The following is a 19,722-nucleotide window of genomic DNA, read 5'->3' as shown; positions in this document are numbered from 1 at the left end:
CTTTGGACATTATGTCGAGTAGTGGTTCTCAAAGAGTGGTCCTCATAGAAGCTCCATCAGCATCATCTGGGAACTTTAAAAAAAATGCCATTATAGAATCCCACCTAAGACCTCCTAAGCTAGAAACTCTGGGGAGGAATTCTAGCTTCTGGATTTTAGCAAGCCCTCCAGGGGATTTTGATGTGCTTAAGTTGGAGATCCATGGCTATAAGGAGTTATAGGGTGACTTCTTCTGAATTGGGATGCATGCTCCCTTATAATAGAAGCATTATATTCTCATTCCCTTAAGAGTATAGAAAACTAATGGAATCAGAGATTTGGGGTCATACTATGTGTACTTAAGATTTTCTTTGTTGCTTCTTAAATACAGCAGGAAACAAAGACTCCATGCTTGGTGTTCAGGATACAGAGAGAGAATTGACCTGCGTGATGCTGAGAACCATAGTCACACTTCTGAGAGGCTCAGTACGGAATGCAGGTAAGGATGGTTCCAAACTCATCTTGTCCCTGCTTGGTAAAACATTAACTGTCTCCGGTGATTTATGTCAGTGTTTCAAGGTTATATCCAAGGAATAACCAACATTAAAGCTGTGGCCAATGTCCATTTGCTGGTTGATGTCCAGTGATCATCAATAAATTCATAGACATCTTGGTTGACAGATTTTACCTTTAAGGTTGCTAAATAAGTTTGAGATAGAGATATCCTAAATTTATGAGACCACAGAATGCTCCCCACTTCTTTCAAGTAAAATCTATCAATATCCTGCTGCACCGACTAAGGTGCTTTTTTAAAAATTCGGAATTGTAAAATATAGGTAAAGGAAGGCTTTTTAAGAGGCTTCCAGCCCATGATGAACTTAGTAGCTCCATCCATCCAAAACATTTTTAGCTTCCTAAGATCATGTGACTTCCGTGGTTTTTTTTTTAACAGGTGCATTAACTATGCATGTGTATATATTATGTTATGAAGCAGATGTATCAACAAAGGGACATCAATAGGTTTGATGATTTGGGATGTTTTTATCTGAACCCCTCATAGATCAATGATACCAAATGTGAATGATTATTTTATATGCAGAGTCTCTATTGTTAGACTATAAAAGATTCTCTGGAGGTACTGGTTAAAATGCATATTCCTAGGCTCACTCCCAGAGATTTAATTAGTAGCAGGTCAAGGTAGAACTCAGGAATCTACTTTTTTTGTTTTTAAGTAGGCTCCATGCCCCGCATGGAGCCCAGTGTGGGGCTTGAACTCAAGTTCATGAGATCAAGAGTCGGATGCTTAACTGACTGAGCCACCCAGGCACCCCAGGAATCTACTTTAAAACAGGCTTCCAAGGTGATTTCCATGTAGGGCCACCTGGCCCACAAGTAGAGAGATCCTGTCTCACGGAGTCGACAAGCTCAAATCCACATCATGCCACTTGAATGATTCAGTTACTTCCTAGTTCTTATTCCACACGTGATCACACCAACTAACAATCCTGCAGAAGAAATTCTTAGGATTACTTTTAAACAAAAGTATACCACTAGTCAAAGTTCTTTAATCCCCTCACTCCAGGAAACTAGCTCAGAATTAAGTATGTTCATAACTTCAATTCTGGTTTGTTTTCATTAAGAATTTTGGCAGAAAAGAGAGAGAATTGCCATTGGCCCTGGGTTAGGATATTAAGTGGCAATAAAGGACAGAGGTATTATCTAGTTAAAGTTTGTATTAGGTAGGTTTCTAAAAAAAAAAATCACTGAAAAATTTTTTGAAAAAAAATTTCAAAAGCAGAATTTTCATTGAATAAAAAAGCGGTTTTTTTTGTTTGTTTGTTTTTAATTGCTCCACAGCTTCAGCTTCTCTTTTCCTCTTCTCATTTTAACAGTGGGTTGGATTTTGGGGGAAAAAAAGAGTTTCTAGTGGGCAGAGGACATGCATATAAAGGGAACAAAACAAACTTGGATGTTGTAAGAGAAAGCTTTCTTGTCATTAAAACTAAGGTGCTGAGGCCCCATTGGTCTAGCCCCATACTGTCTGTCTGGTCTGCAGTTGTCCTGAAAGACCACGGCATGGTGCCCTTCATCAAGATCTTCCTGGATGATGAGTGGTACCGGGAAGCCTCACTCACCATCTTGGAGCAGCTCTCAGTCATCAACGCCGAGGAGTACATGAGCATCATTGTGGGCGCTTTGTGCTCATCCACTCAAGGGGAGCTGCAGCTGAAACTGGATCTTCTGCAGGTGACATCAAGGCTTCCTTTGTGATGGGCTTTCCCACGGACAGGTAGTCAGTGATTGGCATTTGGGCAGGCATTCCCTCGGTCACCGTATTGTCCAGGTAGGGGAGCACTAGCTGCTATCACAGAGAAATCCCACATCCTCAGCAGCCTGACACATGGGGAGTTTCTTTCCTTTGTCCGGTCCAATCAGCGGTGGAGGGGGACACCATTCAGGGACAGCTGTCATCTGGGCATCTCATCTAGCCAGGAGACAAAGAAAGGAGCACGGAGAGTTTACGAGGTGTTCTGCAGGCCTGCACCTGGCACACGTGAGCGTCTGTCCAACTTTCTTTGGGCACAACTTGTTTGGATACGAGGGGTGCCAGGAAAGGTAGTCTGGCTGGGCAGCTATCTCGCAGCAACACTGTCAACTGGGGAAGTGGAGTCTGAGTTAGTGGTGGCCAAGCAACTGCCTTGTTTAGTTGACCAGCATTTAGTGAGTGTCTACCCCCTAGCGGCCGAGTGCCTGGGACACACAGCGACTGGGGTTCATAAGAAGTGAACCATCACTGTGATGCACTGTGGTCGTGCCCTGGAAGGTACTGAGCACAGGCTTAGCCACGGGAGCAGAGGAGTAGGAGAGCCCGATGCTGCCCTGCATGTTGAGGAAGACTTGCAGAGGAGGATGTTGGAGCTGGGATGGGGATGTAAGGGGCAGGCAGAGGCCTGGCCACAGAGGACAGAGGGGGAGTAGTAAAACTGGGGTGTCACTTGTGGGTAGCCAAGATGAGTATAGGTTTTTGTTTTTGTAACATTGTTAAGGATCATCAAATAATTTTAACACAGTTAAAGCGATAGCACCTGCCCTCACCACCATCCCTTCTGCCTTACAATTTTGTTGTTCTTGCTTTTCCATTCCTTTTGTCTTTGTGGCCTTAACACGTATTTTAAAATTCCCTCTCTTTTGTTATATCCTGTTGAAGAGAAGAGCAGATGTAAATGCAAGTACCCCCCTGGGGGCCTCTCATGTACTTGTGCAGCACAACCCTGTGCACAACACACACTCATGTCTCAGTGACGTACTACCCTTGATCATCGGTGAATTTTAAAAAAATATGGAGTTGCTCTGACTTCCAAAATTAAACCAGTGGGCTTACTCAGCCATGACTATTTCTGTACAAAACCATTTTAACATTTAGAGGATGGCGCTCGGTTTCTTTTACCTACTTGTTTCTCCACAGAGCCAGTCACTGTCATGTGATTGTCTGACATGTGTGTTCCCATCATCACGTGGCCTGAGCTTGCGTGCTTGGCATGGCCAAAGCATCACGAGAAGCCAATCCAAAAGGGTCAGAATGACCATAATTACCATGCATTTCACAGATGACCAAAACCAAAACAGTGATTTAGTTATAGAGCCAAAGAAATCAGTTTTATATGAAATAAAACCGGACTTATATGAAACAAAAAGTTAACTTCTTTTGAAAGATACTAGAGTCCCATGATCATGTGAGGTAAAGGGACTGAGAGGGCCATGGGAGTGAGAGTAAGGGAGAGAGATATCAAGAATTAAAGGCAATTTACAGCTCGGGATGACTTGAACTTCATGTGGTCCAGTCTTAATGTTCCAGCAGGGACATGTCCAGAAAGTGTCTAATATAAATTGTGAGTTGAGCTTGAATCTAAGACTAGTGACTTAAAATCTAGGGATCTTTCCTCTTTAGCATGCTGGTTATTACATTTTTTTCTCACATGTCTGTCTTTGGCCTGATTCACATGAGCTTCATGCTGATAAGCAACAGAGAAGGCATGATCAAAGTAGTCAGGACTTTGGTTTCCTGGTGGGTGAATCATTGGAATCCCCATCTGTTTCTGGCATTTTCATATTGAGAGTCAAACAGATCCACAGAGAGGAAAGTTTTGGCTTTACTTTGCTTGGAGAGAATGAGTGTTTCTGTGCCCGTTATAGAGTACCCTGCTTTGCTCATGAAAAGTTCACCTTATTTACTCTGCGGCCCAGAGGCACCTTATTGGAGTGTCAGCCCTTGGGTAATAGGACTGAACTTCTAGAATTAGCAATGTAAAGTCTTTCTGGTGTTTTACAGATTCAGTATCATTTCAGAATCTCGCTGTCAAGGGATTAACACTGTGTAAGCTTATTTAACAAAGTCATACCCTGTGTTCAATGTGCCATCTTCTTGCTGGGTGCCAAGTTACTACTGGGTGGTTGGGGGTGGCGCCTGGAGCTGCTAGGGCTCTCCCAGGACCAGGGCTGTAGACACGTTGTTGCTCCAGTGGGTGATGGGGAGACATGGGGCTGTTCCTGACTGGCCCACCACTGAGTCATGTGAGTGAGTATCCAATGTTTGCTGGAGTCTGAGATGGAATCTGCTTTTGTTCTAAACATCTTGGGAATCCATTGGAACTTTAGAAAGATGGAAAATTAGTTCTTTCTGGCTGGATCTCCCTTTTTAGAAGTTGAGTGTGTACGCTGCCCAAAACACCATGCCTGCAAAATGAGTCAGATGTAGGATGGGGGGAAGTGATGGGGTGGGGTGACCTCAAAGGCAGTACCCGCCCCCTGCCCCAAGGTTTGCCGTCTCTGACATGCATCCATATCCAGGTGTGACCCTCACTTCCCTTCCCTGAGACAGTCAGCCAGCTGCTTTGGAGGAGAGAAATCCTTCAGAAACACCCAACTTTGGGCAGTAGTTTCCAAAATCCAGTGGTGTGGCGCTTCCATACCAACACACAAGCACATGTAACTTCACCACCTAATCCTGGCAAATGATAATTGAGTTAAAGAATAATGTAAGCAAATGAATTTCCTCTCCACTGCCAGTGGGACTGTGATTGGGTTATGCACAAATTCAGATTGATCTGCTAATATACATTTAGCTGTTCAACTCTGTACTTAATCACATTACCTCACGAGTCTTCCAGCATGACACATGGAAAATTATGAGGAATAACACATAATAGAATGTGAAATAAATCCTGTTAGTCCTAACATAGTTAGCGCTTTGCAGCAGACATCCATTTTATAGATTCAAGCTGGAGGAATACTAACTCCAAGCCGATGACATGGTAACTGAGTTAAGGAGGAGAAAATGTGCTTAACGCTGACCTTTCTTGAAATGTGTCAACCCTAGCCTGATTACTTTGACTTCAGCTGATTAAATTTACTCCCTTCCACCGACTCGCAAGCCTCGGTGATGCATTATCATGCAAAGTTGAATGACAGTAATGGAGACCCTCTTCCTAGGCCCCCAGTTCCTGACAAATCGTTTCCCGAAGTAGCACAGTATTTATTTTCCTTTATGATAGAAATGTTTCTCCTTAGTTGCTATGAAATTAAGCCTTTGTAATTGGATTTTGGACTTTTTACTTTATGACTCTGCAAATATGAAATTAACCCCATCCCAAGAAATAATAGAGCAGTCTAAGTTCTAATGAGATTACCCCCATTTTAGATAATGATTCTGAATTTAATAAATCAAACAAAGCAACAATTAAGGACAGCCATTTCTTTCTTCTCCCCTCTCCCAACAGGAAGAGAAAGGAGCCATCTAGAAATTACAGGGGACAGACCCTCTGCAAGACATGGGTCTTAAGAAGGACTTTCATTGGGTTGCTCTGTTTTGAAAATACCTGCTCTCAATACTCTTTGAATGATGGAGTCCTTTTGAACGATATCTGGTGTCAAATTAGATGATTGGAAGGGAAGGTGGCTTCTTAAATAAGAGGGGAGTTTGGTGGTCACCCAGTGCTCAGACAAGTGCCTGGAATTTGATTTGTTTGTTTTTTGATCATTCTCCCTTTTTCATATTTGTTTTGTCATCTGTCCTTGTGATAAACAGCAGAGCTTCATTCAATTCATTTACCTTCAACAACCTCCTCCTGGTTTCAGGAGCCACCGAAAGCACTCCTATAAATTTAGAGGGCTTAACATCCTAGAGCTCAAGATTTCCCAATGTCTTGGTGATTGATTGATTTTTCCAAGGCATGAGTCACATGACCAGGCACAAGGTCAGACGCAGACAATGCAATGCATGCTGTACCATATACCAGTGCTCATCCTTTCACACAGAATATCAATTGATGGGAAGAGACCAGTACCACCACACACACTTCCAGGTTAGAGTGTGTTTCCAACGTGGTGGAAGAAATAATATTCTGTTGGGAGGGAGTTGCTCACACAAGGCAGGCACAGATGTAGCCGATCTGCGCGTGGCTTGTCCTGGCCCCAGGACAGCGGGTCAGGGGTGTGGGGTGTAGGGGCAGGCTGCTACAGTGATGCTGTCTACCCAGAGAAAGGCCTTGTTTGTCTAGAAGCCTTAGTGTTGCTACACCATGAACTTCACACTCACTGAGCATCTCCCTTCTGGAGAACCTGCTTTAACAGTCTACCTGCTTCTTTTACGGAACTTCCTATAAAGTCAAACTTTCCTGGGTTTTGAGCCAAATTCAGCATTTGTTAGGCCATATCTTGTCCTCCTTCTCTTCCTCCCTTCCCCCCTTCCTTACTTTCTTCCTTCCTTCCCTCCCTCCAAAACATTTGTCAACTACCTAATGTATAGCACACACTGTCCTCAATGGATGGTGCATTGTAAGTGCTCAATAAATGTCTGATTTTAGAAGGAAATAAAAGTTTGTCTAGTAATATCTCGGTGATCTGGAGAAGGTAGATTCTACCATAGGCTACCATGATAGCCTAAACTCCGCACATGGTCTATTCTGTAAGCTATAGTTCTGTTTCCTTCCATTAAACCTTTCTCTCCACTACCTTGATTCCTTCATATTTTTACACCAGATATTAAGTAGATTCATTTTACCATCTTTCTTCATTTAATAGAGGTACTCATGTTTGCACAGAGAGGGAGATAAATAATGATAAGCTACTTTATATAGATTTCACTGTGAGTCTTCTTTGCAATATAAGAGATGGTTCATCCCACTCATTCGGCAAATATTTATTAAGTGCCTGCTACATTCCATGGCAGTAAGTTGCTGGATTTCACAGAGATTCAGTCTAGTGGAGGGCGAAGACAATTTTCAAGTAAGTTCATGACAGTGTGAAGAGAGTTTGGTTCAACAAATGAGAGGGGGCTGTGAGCACTCGGCCTGGGGTGAGTACAAGCCAGTGGTCAAAGGAGGCTCTCTGGAGGGATATGCAATGAAGTTAAGATCCAGGACAGGAAACCAACCCTGTTCCTTAGCATAGACTTTGACAGCAGCCATTTGAAAGGAGGCACTGAGGGGGACCTAAACTAAAAGGAAGAGGAACGAAGTGGACACCCCACTGTTTCAGAATCGCCCTCAGGTAGCTCACTGCTACCACAACTTGAACAGGGAAGAACACGTGCAATGCTTTGGCAGGGGTGTGCTGGAGCTTGGCGTTAACAAGCTGCCTCCTGGGCTTTCCTCATTTTTATCCTGTTGGTGTTTCAGTCTCTGCTTAGGATCCTGGAGACCCCCAAAGGCCGTGCTGCTTTCAGAGTGTCCAGTGGCTTCAATGGACTCCTGTCCCTGCTCTCTGACCTGGAGGGGTCTCTCCAGGAGCCCCCGCTGCAGGCGTGGAGGATGGTGTCCCCCAGCCAAACCCTGGACCTTGTCCTGCACACCCTCCGTGCCTTGTCTGCGGCGTTGCACCTGGACCCCGTCAATAGTGACTTCTTCAAGAGGAACGGGCTTTTTGAGAAGCTGGCCGAGGACCTCTGTTTGCTGGGCTGTTTTGGAGCCCAGGAGGAAGAGGGAGCCCCTCTGCACTCCGGGGAGGACACAAAGGCCAGGCCATTTGCTGATTTGCTGAGTGTGGCCTTTACCTCTGCCAGCTCACTCCCACCCAAGATACAGAGCTGCCTCCAGATCCTCAGCTTTCTGGACAGCATGGCCAGCGGCACCCTTCACCTACGCAGAGACCTGAAGGAGTCCCCGAGGGCTGGGCAGGACCCAGTTGTGAATGCCCAGAAGGAAGACGCTGGCAGGGACCCCCAAGGAAACTTCAAGCAGTGGCCAGACCTGGAGGAGAGGTAGAGCTTTGCTGCCTGCTTCTGTAATTGGGTCATCAGTGTGTTTCTGTCTCCTGTTTTCTTCCAAATATCCTGTGCATGTGTAGTGGGTCGGAAGCCTAGACCTACAAACTGGGGGGGTGGGGTGGTGGTGGTGGTGGTGGTGGTGCAAAAATGTCACGTGACCTTTCTTCCCTTTAAATCAAGTTAACTTCAACTCCAGTCTCCTCTACCTTGGGAGCTGGCAGAGCACCAATCCGAGTCAATACGTGATTAGAGGATGCTTTTGAGTTACACAAGACCCGGGGGGCTTCCCAGATCTTGGAAACCAAGGGCAGAACTCTGCCAATAAGCTCCCTTTCTCTTTTGCCATCTTAGCTGCTGCTCTGGGGAGGCTTGGTGCCTGTGCCCAGCCGCCCTGGTGTGCCGGGCAGCCCTTGCCTTTGGAAGCCTTAGCTTACCCACTGCCCCCCCTTTCCCCTGCACTGCTGGGGCTGTGATGAGGTCCTTTGACTTGCAGGATAACCATGGTGTCCTCCCCCATCACCGGTTCCTCCTCTTCTTTCTCACTGCTTCCACTCTTTGTAACAATCATCTCTGCTTACCTCATAGGCCCATCTCCTCCATGAGCCCAGACTTTTGTAGACATGCTTTACTTCCATTCCTGTAAGACAAACTTCCACTAAAGCAAGGGAGCACAAAGAACACCCTTCCTTCCTTTGGAGTGGCAGGGGAAGAAAATGAAAAAGCATAACAGCAATTGTGGGTTATCTTTTTTATTCCCCTAAGGTAGCAATGACAAAACACAAATTAATATTGCAATAAATTATCCTGCCTACCCCCTCTCTCCACACCATCTGACGTTTACCGCCACAGGATGCCCTTCTGAGACACATTGTGCACTTTCATCCAAAGATGTTGGATTGGCCAGACTTCAGTGTTGGGAGTTGGTGGTGAGGGGGATGGATGCCAAATCTCCAACTATGCAGATAATCATATCATTGTTCTTGTTTCTCCAGCTAATTTGCTAAATTAATTGGTTCTCTAATCTTGCATTTGCGCAGACACCAACTTGCTCATGAAGTATTTATTGCTGCTTTGATTTGCTAATTTTTTAAAAGGACTTTTGTTCATGAGAAAGTTTGGCCTTTCACACTCTTTTCTTGACTATTTTTACTATCAAGTTTATGGGAGTGGCAGAACGGGAGTTGGGCAGTGTTGTCTCTTCTATTCTCAGGAAGACTTTATGTAAATAAAGATTACTGTTTCTATTCCTTAGCTTTGTGATAGAATTTGCCAGTAAAAACCTCATAAGCCCAATGTTTTCTTGTAAGAAGATTTATTTTTGTGAGAATAAATTTATATTTCTTCTTGAATCATTCTTAGTAATTTTTCAAGTTCATTTTCCCATTCCAAGTTTCAATTTACTGGCATAAGGCTGTTCACATTATCTTTTTAACTTTTTGCTCCTGACATGATCGTTTGTGTCTTTTCTCTCCCATGCCCCCCAGCACCCCAGCATTCTTGACAGAGTTTTATTTATCAGCGTGTCCCATGAGCCAACTTTCAGCTTTTCCTATCTCTCCTACATATGTTTTCTATTTCTGTTTTCATTTCTTTGTTCTTATTATGTCCTTTACTTTCTTTGGGTTTATTCTGGTATTCTTCTCCTTAATTTAATTGATTAGGAGACTCATTTTCAGTTCTCTTTTTAAATGGAAATTTCTCTGTCACTTTACTTTAGCTGTATCACCCAAGTTTCATTATGTTGCACTTTCAATATTATTTAGTCCTAAATATTTTAATTTCCTTTGTGACTTATAGTTTGATTCTTGAATCTTGTTTGGATTGTGAATTTCCAAAGTTACAGAGTATTTTTGGTCATTTTCCATTGTTGTTGAGTTCTAATTTTATCATCATGAGAGAAGATGGACCGTATGATGGTAATCCTCTAGAAATTAGTTGAACTTGACTTTGTGGCTTCCAATGTGATAAATCTTCATAAGTGTTCCGTAGGTGCTTGAAAAGAATGCATATTTTCCAGTTGTTACACTCAATGTTCTATTTCTGTCCTTTATATCAAATTTGTCTACTGTCTTCTTCAAATTTTCAGATTATTTAATCTGCTTGACACATCAGTTACTAGGCTATGTTAGATATTTTTCATTATAGTGATAGATTTATCAATTTCTGTTCATTTTTGCCTTATATTTGAGGCTATTAGAATCACACATATCTACAATTTTTTTATCATCTTGTAGAATCAAAAAATTTCACCTTATATGGTGACCTTCTTTATCTCTAATAATACATTTTGCCATAAAAACAATGTTGTCTAATCATAATAAAGCTACACCAGCTTTCTTTTGGTTAGTATGTGCCTGGAAATTTTTTAAAAATTCTTTTCTTTCAAGCTTTCTGGGTCCTAATGGTTTAGGTGTTTCTTTTGTCAACACTAAAGAGCTGGTTTTGTTTTCACTTTATTTTATCATTTAACCCAGCATGGTATTTTTGGGTTGCTGAAGCATGTGCTTTGTTTACATTTTTATAATTATTAATATGTTTGGAATGATTTCTACTTTGTTCTTTTGTGTTTTCTATTGTCCCATTTTTTCTTTTGATTTTTTCCTTGTCTTCTTTTGAATTATTAGAATTTTAATTTTTTAATTTAATTTTTCCCACTGACTAATTTGGATCTTACACTCTGTTAGTCTTTCAGTGGTTTACCCTTCTAGTGGTTACCCTAAAATAATTTAACAGTCATCCTCATAATGTTTAACTATTTACTCTGTTTACTATTGCTATTTATCTTTAACCTCTTTCCAATACATATGTGTTACCTATGTAATATGTAAGCACTTAATTTAACTCTTAAATGTATACTTATATTTCTAATGTATGTATTACTGTTGTCCAATATTAATTTTGGGCAGTCCATCAATCTAATCTAAAACTAATTTTAACTAATCCATCAAATAAGGCATTTATTCATGTATTTTTTTGTTGAGGTATAATTGACATATAACATTATATTACTTTCAGGTATAAAGCATAGTGATTCAATATCTATCTATATATATTTTAAGGACTTTATTTATTTGAGAGAGAGAAAACCCTCAAGTGGGGTGAGGGGCAGAGGGAGAGAATCTCAGGCAGACTCCTCACTGAGTGTGGAGCTCGACGTGGGCCTTGATCTCACAACCCATGAGGTCATGACCTGAGCCGAAACCAAGAGTTGGACACTCAACTGACTGAGCCACCCAGACACCCCTCAATATTTGTATATATTGGGAAATGATTACCACAGTAAGTCTAGTTATTAACGCTCATCATCACACTAGGTACAATTTTTTTTCTGTGGTAAGAGCTTTTAAGATTTATTCTCTTTGCAACTTTCACATATAAAATATAGTATTATTAACTGTAGTCACCATGCTGTACCTTATGTTCCCATGACTTATTTATTTTAAAACTGGAAATTTGTAACTTTTCATTCCATTCATTTATTTTGCCAACCCTCTATCCCCTGCTTCTGGCAACCACCAATCTATTCTCTGTATCTATGAGCTCTTTTTTTTTTTAGATTTCACATATAAGTGAGATCATATGGTATTTGCCTTTCTCTGAATTATTTCACCTAGCATAATGCCCTCAAGGTCCATCCATGTTGTTACAAGTGACAAGGTTTCCTTCTTTTTTTATGGCTGAATAATAGTCCATTGTGTATATATACCACATCTTCATCCATTCATTCACTGATGGTCACTTAGGTTGTTCCTGTATCTTGGCTATTATAAAGAATGCTGCAATAAACATAGGGGTGCATGTATCTTTTTAAGTTGGTGTTTTCATTTTCTTCAGATAAATACTCAGAAGTAGAATTGCTGGATCATATGGTAGCTTTATTTTTAATTTTTCGAGGAATCTTCATATTGTTTTCCATAATGGCTATACCAATTTACATTCCCACTGACAGTGCATGAGTGTTCGTCACCAACACTTGTTATTTCTTATCTTTTTGATGATAGCCATTCTAACAGGTGTCATGGTGGGGGCCCATTGTGGTTTTGATTTGCATTTCCTGAATGATTAGTGATGTAGAAAACCTTTTTATCACCCATATATCTTCTTTGGAAAGATGTCTCTTCAGATGTTCTGCCCATTTTTTTAAAAAAGATTTTATTATTTGACACCAGAGGAGAGAGAGAACGCACAAGCAGGGGGAGCAGAAGGCAGAGGAGAAGGAGAAGCAGGCTCCTGCTGAGCAAGGAGCCCAATGCGGGGCTTGATCCCAGGACACTGGGATCATGACCTGAGCCAAAGGCAGATGCTTAACCAACTGAGCAACCCAGGTGCCCCATTCTGCCCATTTTTGATTGGATTTTTTTAGTATTGAGTTGTATGAGTTCTTTATATATTTTGGGTATTGACCCTTTATCATATATGCAATTTGCAAATATTTTCTCCCATTCTGTAGGTTGCCATTTCATTTCACTGATGGTTTCCTTTCCTGTACGCGCGCGCGCACACACACACACACACACACACACACACACAGGTTTTGAAAATAGACCTGGGATCAGAATCCAGTTGTATTGTTTACTTACTAAATGTGTAATAATTAGAAGCTTTTTAATTTGGTGTAGTTCTACTGGTTCATTTTTGCTTTTGTTGTTTTTGCTTTTTGTGTCAAATCCATAAAATCATCGCCAAGACCAATGTCAAGGAGCTTACCGCCTATGTTTTCTTCTGTGAGCTTTATGGCTTAGGTCTTAGGTTCATATCAAGTCTTCAATCCATTTTGGGTTAATTTTTATGTATGGTGTAAGGCAGTGGTCCGGTTTCATCCTTTTGTGTGTGGCTGTCTAGTTTTTTCTCAACACCATTCATTGAAAAGACTGTCCTTTCCTCACTATATAGTCTTGGCTCCTTTGTCATAAATTAATTGACCACATATATGTGGGTTGATATGGTATCTCTATTCTGTTCCATTAATCTATGTATCTTATGCCAATGTTGTACTATTTTGATTACTCTATCTTTGTAATACCATTTGAAATCAGGGAGCATGACGCCTCCTGCTTTGTTCTTCTTTCTCTAGATGGTGACATTTCTCACTGCAGTGGTACCACAGCTGCACTTTGTGAGCCAGGCCTTGACCAGATTCCAGGCCCCTCTCTTCTTGCTTTATCTTGGGGAGAATTCCATTTCTGAGGCTCCCTGATCTTTCTATCCTGGGGGAGGGCATCCTTGAGGAGGCCTCTACGCTGGCCACCTGGAAAGCATGCAGGTCAACTTGGTAGCTCAGCATTGAGCCTTATTCTACCAGCTCTTAGAGGGCAGGGAAATAAGAGGGCAGGGAAATAGCTGTCAGCACCAGAAGACATTAGTAAATGGTATTGAGTGACGAGAAGCAATAGTCATTTTTCAAATGTCTCTGGGAGCTAAGCACTAAAGACTTCTATTCATTTAATTCCCTCCCAATCCTAGAACTTTACTAATAAAGAAACCAAGGCTAAGAAAGGATAAGTAACATGGCCAAAGTCACACATTTAGTAAGTAAACAATACAACTGGATTCTGATCCCAGGTCTATTTTCAAAACCTGTGTGTGTGTGTGTGTGTGTGTGTGTGTGTGTGTGTGTGTGCGTGCGCGCGCATGCGTTCTTCCTGCTTCTTCTGGGAACTCCCACAATAATGGTGATGATTTTCCAAAAGTTCTGACACAATAGTTTACAGTTTAAAGCTGGTCTCTAACCTATAGATGGCATCAGCCTGAATTCTTTACAGATGAATCCTGTGTCAGATGTCATCTTGGTTTCACGATGAGTAATTTTTAAATGTATAAGACTCAGATTTCATAAATAGAGCAATTTTTTCCTCATTAAAAGAAATACATCACCCTCAACCTTTCCTAATGGTTAGAGAATAAGTGAAACCCTAGCCTCTCATGAGAGAATCTGGAGGATAAAGGCAGGGCGGTGGGCTGGGAATGGGGGACAGGGTGCTCAACCTCACCTACCATGAACACTTGGCATCTTCTTGGACAAGTACCTTGGCTCAGACCGGTCTGTGCAAAGTGGGCCTTGCTCTCCAGGGAGGAGGGGTGGAGGCTGTGGGCCTTGGACTCAGGCCAAATGCTCTATGCCTTAGTGGCCATGTTCCTTGGGCCTGTTGCTTTATCTCTCTGAGCTTCGATTTCCTGATTTGAAGACAGCGGTAATAAAAGTATCCACCTTGTTTTGAGGTGAGGGTTGGAGATGAGAATGGTGCTAGTCATCGTGATCACAGCTGTTGTCTCCCAAGTACTTGTGTGCCAGCTGCTCTGCTGAGTTCTCCACGAGCGTTAATTCTTTTTTAAAAATTTTTTATTGTTATGTTAATCACCATACATTACATCATTAGTTTTTGATGTAGTGTTCCATGATTCATTGTTTGTGCATAACACCCAGTGCTCCATGCAGAACGTGCCCTCTTTAATACCCATCACCAGGCTAACCCATCCCCCCACCCCCATCCCCTCTAGAACCCTCAGTTTGTTTTTCAGAGTCCATCGTCTCTCATGGTTCGTCTCCCCCTCCGACTTACTCCCCTTCATTCTTCCCCTCCTGCTATCTTCTTTTTCTTTTTTCTTAACATATGTTGCATTATTTGTTTTAGAAGTACAGATCTGTGATTCATCAGTCTTGCACAATTCACAGCGCTCACCATAGCACATACCCTCCCCAATGTCTATCACCCAGCCACCCCCCCCCCCCCCCCCCCCACCACTCCAGCAACCCTCAGTTTGTTTCCTGAGATTAAGAATTCCTCATATCCGTGAGGTCATATGATACAGGCCTTTCTCTGATTGACTTATTTCACTCAGCGTAACACCCTCCAGTTCCATCCACGTTGTTACAAATGACAAGATCTCATTCCTTTTGATGGCTGCATAAAGGTCCATTGTATATATATATACCACATCTTCTTTATCCATTCATCTGTCGATGGACATCTTGGCTCTTTCCACAGTTTGGCTATTGTGGACATTGCTGCTATAAACATTGGGGTGCACATACCCCTTCAGATCCCTACATCTGTATCTTTGGGGTAAATACCCAGTAGTCACAAGCATTAATTCTTATAACAACTATGATTTAAGCAACCTTGTTCACAAAATGGAAGTTATATATTAGGGAATTGCCCAAATACATATGCAGTGTCCAAGATACAGAATATACAATCTCAATGAAATGTACACCCCCCCACACAGCACACCCATACCACACACCACACATACATACACCACACAGAACACCCCCACACCACATCCCTCACATCCCTCTACACACACGCACACACACCCCACACTCAAACTGCACCCCCCCAATGTCATTCAATGTAGTTCAATAAATGGTGGCTGCAGTCGTGATAACCATATGTGGACCTTCTCTGGTATTTACCAGGTCCTGTTACCTGAGATGGATGTCATCCTTCTTGGCCAGCCCATCCACAGTGAGGGCCTAGAGGTGAAGGTGGAGCGAGGAGTGGGTCAGGCCACGGTGTGGTGTGTGCGTGCGCATGCACACGTGTGTGGGTACTTGTGTGTGTGCAAGTGCATATGAGTACATTGGGTGTTGGGTGAGCATCTCAGGTGTGAGAACCCAGCTGGGCAGGAGGCATCTGCCCAAAGCCTGTCCTCCCTTCTGTGGAGCTGCGGCTTTGCGGGGAGCTTTCTCTTAAATCGCAATGCATTAGTCGGCCGCGACCCCCATCTGAGGTTTCATTTTCGGCCGTTTCGCTTCTGGCAGCCAACCATGGTCTGGAAGCAGGGGAATCCTCCTTCTGACCAATCGTCAGCAGGCCAATAGTAGCCTAACGCGGCGTCACACGCCTGCGTCATCCACGTCACCCCATCTCTAGGTATTTTATCACCTCCGTCACCACAAGAGGGTGAGTACAGTCCAAGAAGATATTTGGAGAGACAGAGAGACCATATTCGCATAACTTTTATTACGGCATATTGTTAGAATTTTTCTATTTATTATTAGTTGCTGTTAATCTCTTACTGTGCCTAGTTTATGAATTAAACTTTCTCATAGGTATGTATGCATAGGGAAAAAAAAAAAACAGGGTATACAGGGTTTGGTACTCTCAGAGGTTTTAGGCATCCCTGCAGGTAAGGGAGGACTACGGTTTCTTGTCCCTTTTTTTTTTTTTTAAGATTTTATTTCTTTATTTGAGAGAGACAGAGGGAGGGAGGGAGCGCGTGTGCGTGCGCATGAGCAGGGGGAGGGACAAAGGGAGAAGCAGGCTCCTCGCTGAGCAGGGAGTCCGAAGGTGGCTGGATCCCAGGACCCTGGGATCACGACCTGAGCTGAAGGCAGATGCTTAACCAACTGAGCCACCCAGGTTTCCCTCTTGTCGTGGCTTTTGAGATTGGGAGGGCTGACTGTTAGAGCTGCCGTGCGGCCTGGTGCAGAGCCCGTCCCCCCACTGCCGCAGGATGGCTGCCCTAGTGCGTCCCTCCCATGGCTCCTGGACAGCGGTGGCACGGCTCCGCCTTCCGAAGCCTGCTCCTGCCTGCACCTCTCTGGCTCCCTTCCTGGTAGAGACATCTAGTCTGGAGAATGCGAGTCCAGAATTTCAGTAAGCACGCAGGGAATACCAGCACTGGGGCCAGGCACTCGGGGCCAGGCACTGGTGAGTGCTTGGGGGAAGGGACAAATGACCCCTGTCCCAGCCTTACACCTGGGTGTGGGAGAATCAGAAATGTGAGCAGATCATTACACCTGTGTGGTGGATGCCATCCAGGGCAGCCTCAGAAATTAAGGGGGAACGGAGCAGCGCACGTGACACAGCCTGGGAGAGGGGTTCCGTGGGGCCTTTCTGGGTGAGGAGATCCCTGAGCTAAGCCGCGATGAGAGACAGGTACCTGGATTGGGAGGGGTTGGAGAGGGCATTCCCAGGCTTGAAAGACAGACCCCAAATCAGCCATGCTGAGTGAGGAAAGCTCAGGGCCTTGGCAGGGATTACAGAGACTCAGAGCCACACACTTGAGGGCTGTGCTGAGACATGAGCCAAGGGGTCCAGGCATGAATGGCCCTCGGGCTGGCAGCGGGATATTATTCTGTGGGGAGAGGGCAGACATGTTGCAGAGGCCACTCTGGTGTGTGTATGTGTGAGTGTAAGAGTGTGAGCGAGTATGAATGTGTGCGTGTGGTTATGTGTACAAATATGAGTGTGTGAGTGTGTGTGTGTATGTGAGTGTGAAGGGGGAGAGATGCATAGAAATGCGCATGGGGAGGGGGAGGGAGGCAGGAGCTGGAGGTCTGTCCCCCCAGCGATGGCGATGGCCAGCCTCCAGACAGCAGGCTGCTAACAGGAGAACCTTTTGAGACCTATTTAGGACGTAATGTCCTGGCCTTGGTAACCAATGGGATGAGCGTGAGGGAGGAGTGGCTGGCCCAGGCCCTGACAGGGAAGCCCTGGTGGAAGATCTGGCTTGGGAGAAGGTGGTGGTTGTCTGCAGTAGCCTGTGCAGACTGCCAAAATGAGATTGTATTCCTTTTAATTTTCTAATGAATCACTCAGGAATCCACCAGCTGTAGTGAGAAGAGATAGAGTAGCTTCATCCTGCCCTGAGAATTTGGATGAGGGATAATCTGACTTCCACAGCTAAGCAGGAAAAATCCCCAGATCTGAGCACCATCTTTACCATGTGCTACTGCTGTGGTCACTGGGCTGGGGGCTGGGGATAGCCAAGCTTGGGCTCTGTGTGATGTGATGTGATGTGATGTGGTCCCACTGGTTCTAATCCCCCTCCAGGCCTCTGGGTTCTTCAAAAGAAATGACATCACTCTTACTTTGTAAAACTCAACCAAGCAGCCCTCTTGTGCTGTCCTCACCTCTGGGCCTTGATAAATAAAGATAATCATGTATATAATTTTGGATTATAACTTTCAGTTACGTGCACAGGTCCTTTGCAGGATGTGAGCCATCCAGGAACACTAGATAATGTGGGATACCACTGTCTGCCCTCCTTGGCATTCGGAACCCCTACCCTCATTCCTGCTCTTGGGATCCACACCTCAGAGCGATGCTTCTCCAAGTGTGGCCTATAGCCCACCTGCCCGCATCAGAATCAGCTGTCAAGCTGCTAAAATACAGTCTCATAAACCAGATTTCCTGAATCACAATCATTGGGGTTGGAGTTTAGGGATCTGTTTTGTTTGTTTGGTATTTTAAAGCTCCTCTTGTTATTTTTAAGCACATTAAACTTTAAGAACTTCTGCTCCAGGTCCTGGGCATCTTTTCCTGAAAAACATTTTTTAAATGTCTAATGTTTTTTACTAAAGTGAAATTCACATAACATGAAATTAACAATTTTTTAAAAGATTTTATTTATTTATTAGAGAGAGAGAACACAAGCAGGGGGAGTGGGAGAGGGAGAAGCAGGCTTCCTGCAGAGCAGGGAGCCCGATGTGGGGCTCGATCCTGGGACTCTGGGATCATGACCGGAGCCGAAGGCAGATGCCCAACGACTGAGCCACCCAGGCGTCCCTGAAATTAACAATTTTAAAGCAGACAACTCAGTGGCATTTAGTACATTCATGATGTTGTGCCTAGACACCACCTGTCTAGTTCCAAAATATTCCAGAAAAATCCTATATATATTCACATTCCTTCAGCCAAACCCTGTGCAAACACCAATTTTTCTGTCTCTATGGATTTACCTATTCTGGAAATTTCATATAAATAGAATCATACGATATGCCCTCTTTTGTGTCTGGCTTCTTTCACTTAACATGTTTTCAAAGTTTATTCCCATTGTAACATATATCAGTACTTCATTCCTTTGTTATGTGTGAATGTCATTCCATTGTAGGTGTACACCACGATTTGTTTATCCATTCATCTCTTGAGGGACACTTGGCTTGTTTCCACATTTTGTCTATTGTAAACAGTGCTGCTGTGAACATGTGTGTAAATGTATTTGAGTATTTGCAGTTCTTTTGTGTAAATATATAAGAGTGGAATTGCTGGATCAAATGATAATTCTATGTTTAATTTTTTGAGGAACCACCAAACAGTCTTCCATGGTAGCTGAACAAGTTTTATATTTACCGGCAATGTATGAGGATTCCAATTTCTCCAGATGCTCACCAATACTTGTTTTCCATTAAAAAAATTATAGCCATCCTAGTGAGTGGGAAGTGGAATTTCATTGTGGTTTTGGTTTGCATTTCTCTAATGGCTAATGATGTTGAGCATCTTCATGTGCTCATTGGCCATTTGTATATCTTCTCTGAAGACATATCTATTCAGGTCCTTTGCTCATTTTTAAATTGAATTGTTTCTTTTTTTGTTGTTGAGTTGTATAATTTCTTTGTATATTATGGATAATAGACACTTATCAGATATATGATTTGCAAATGTTTTCTCCCATTCTGTAGGCTATTCTTTCACACTTTTAATAATGTCCTTTGATGCATAAAAGCTTTTCATTTTGATGAAATCTATTTC

At 43.2% G+C, this 19,722-nt stretch overlaps 1 protein-coding gene across 11 annotated transcripts in view; it reads left to right on the top strand.

Moving 5' to 3' along the window:
• WDFY4 (WDFY family member 4) overlaps positions 1-19,722 on the top strand; it is a 291,091-nt gene that overhangs the window by 41,882 nt on the left and 229,487 nt on the right. For 9 of the 11 annotated variants that reach the window (XM_025880582.2, XM_025880580.2, XM_025880581.2 and 6 more), the window contains 3 exons: positions 371-478; positions 2,036-2,226; positions 7,656-8,236. In XM_025880582.2, coding sequence (XP_025736367.1) covers positions 371-478; positions 2,036-2,226; positions 7,656-8,236 — 880 coding nt within the window. The remainder of the gene's footprint in view (positions 1-370; positions 479-2,035; positions 2,227-7,655; positions 8,237-19,722) is intronic. The other 2 variants (XM_025880584.2, XM_025880579.2) reach the window with 1 other exon arrangement.

This window comes from Callorhinus ursinus, unplaced genomic scaffold (assembly GCF_003265705.2).
Source record: "Callorhinus ursinus isolate GAN/ISIS: 27379988/994484 unplaced genomic scaffold, GSC_fseal_2.0 scaffold20, whole genome shotgun sequence".
In the NCBI taxonomy this organism is placed as follows: Eukaryota; Metazoa; Chordata; class Mammalia; order Carnivora; family Otariidae; genus Callorhinus; species Callorhinus ursinus.
Note: the sequence above shows the minus strand (reverse complement) of the source record. Positions and strands in the feature narration are given on the sequence as shown.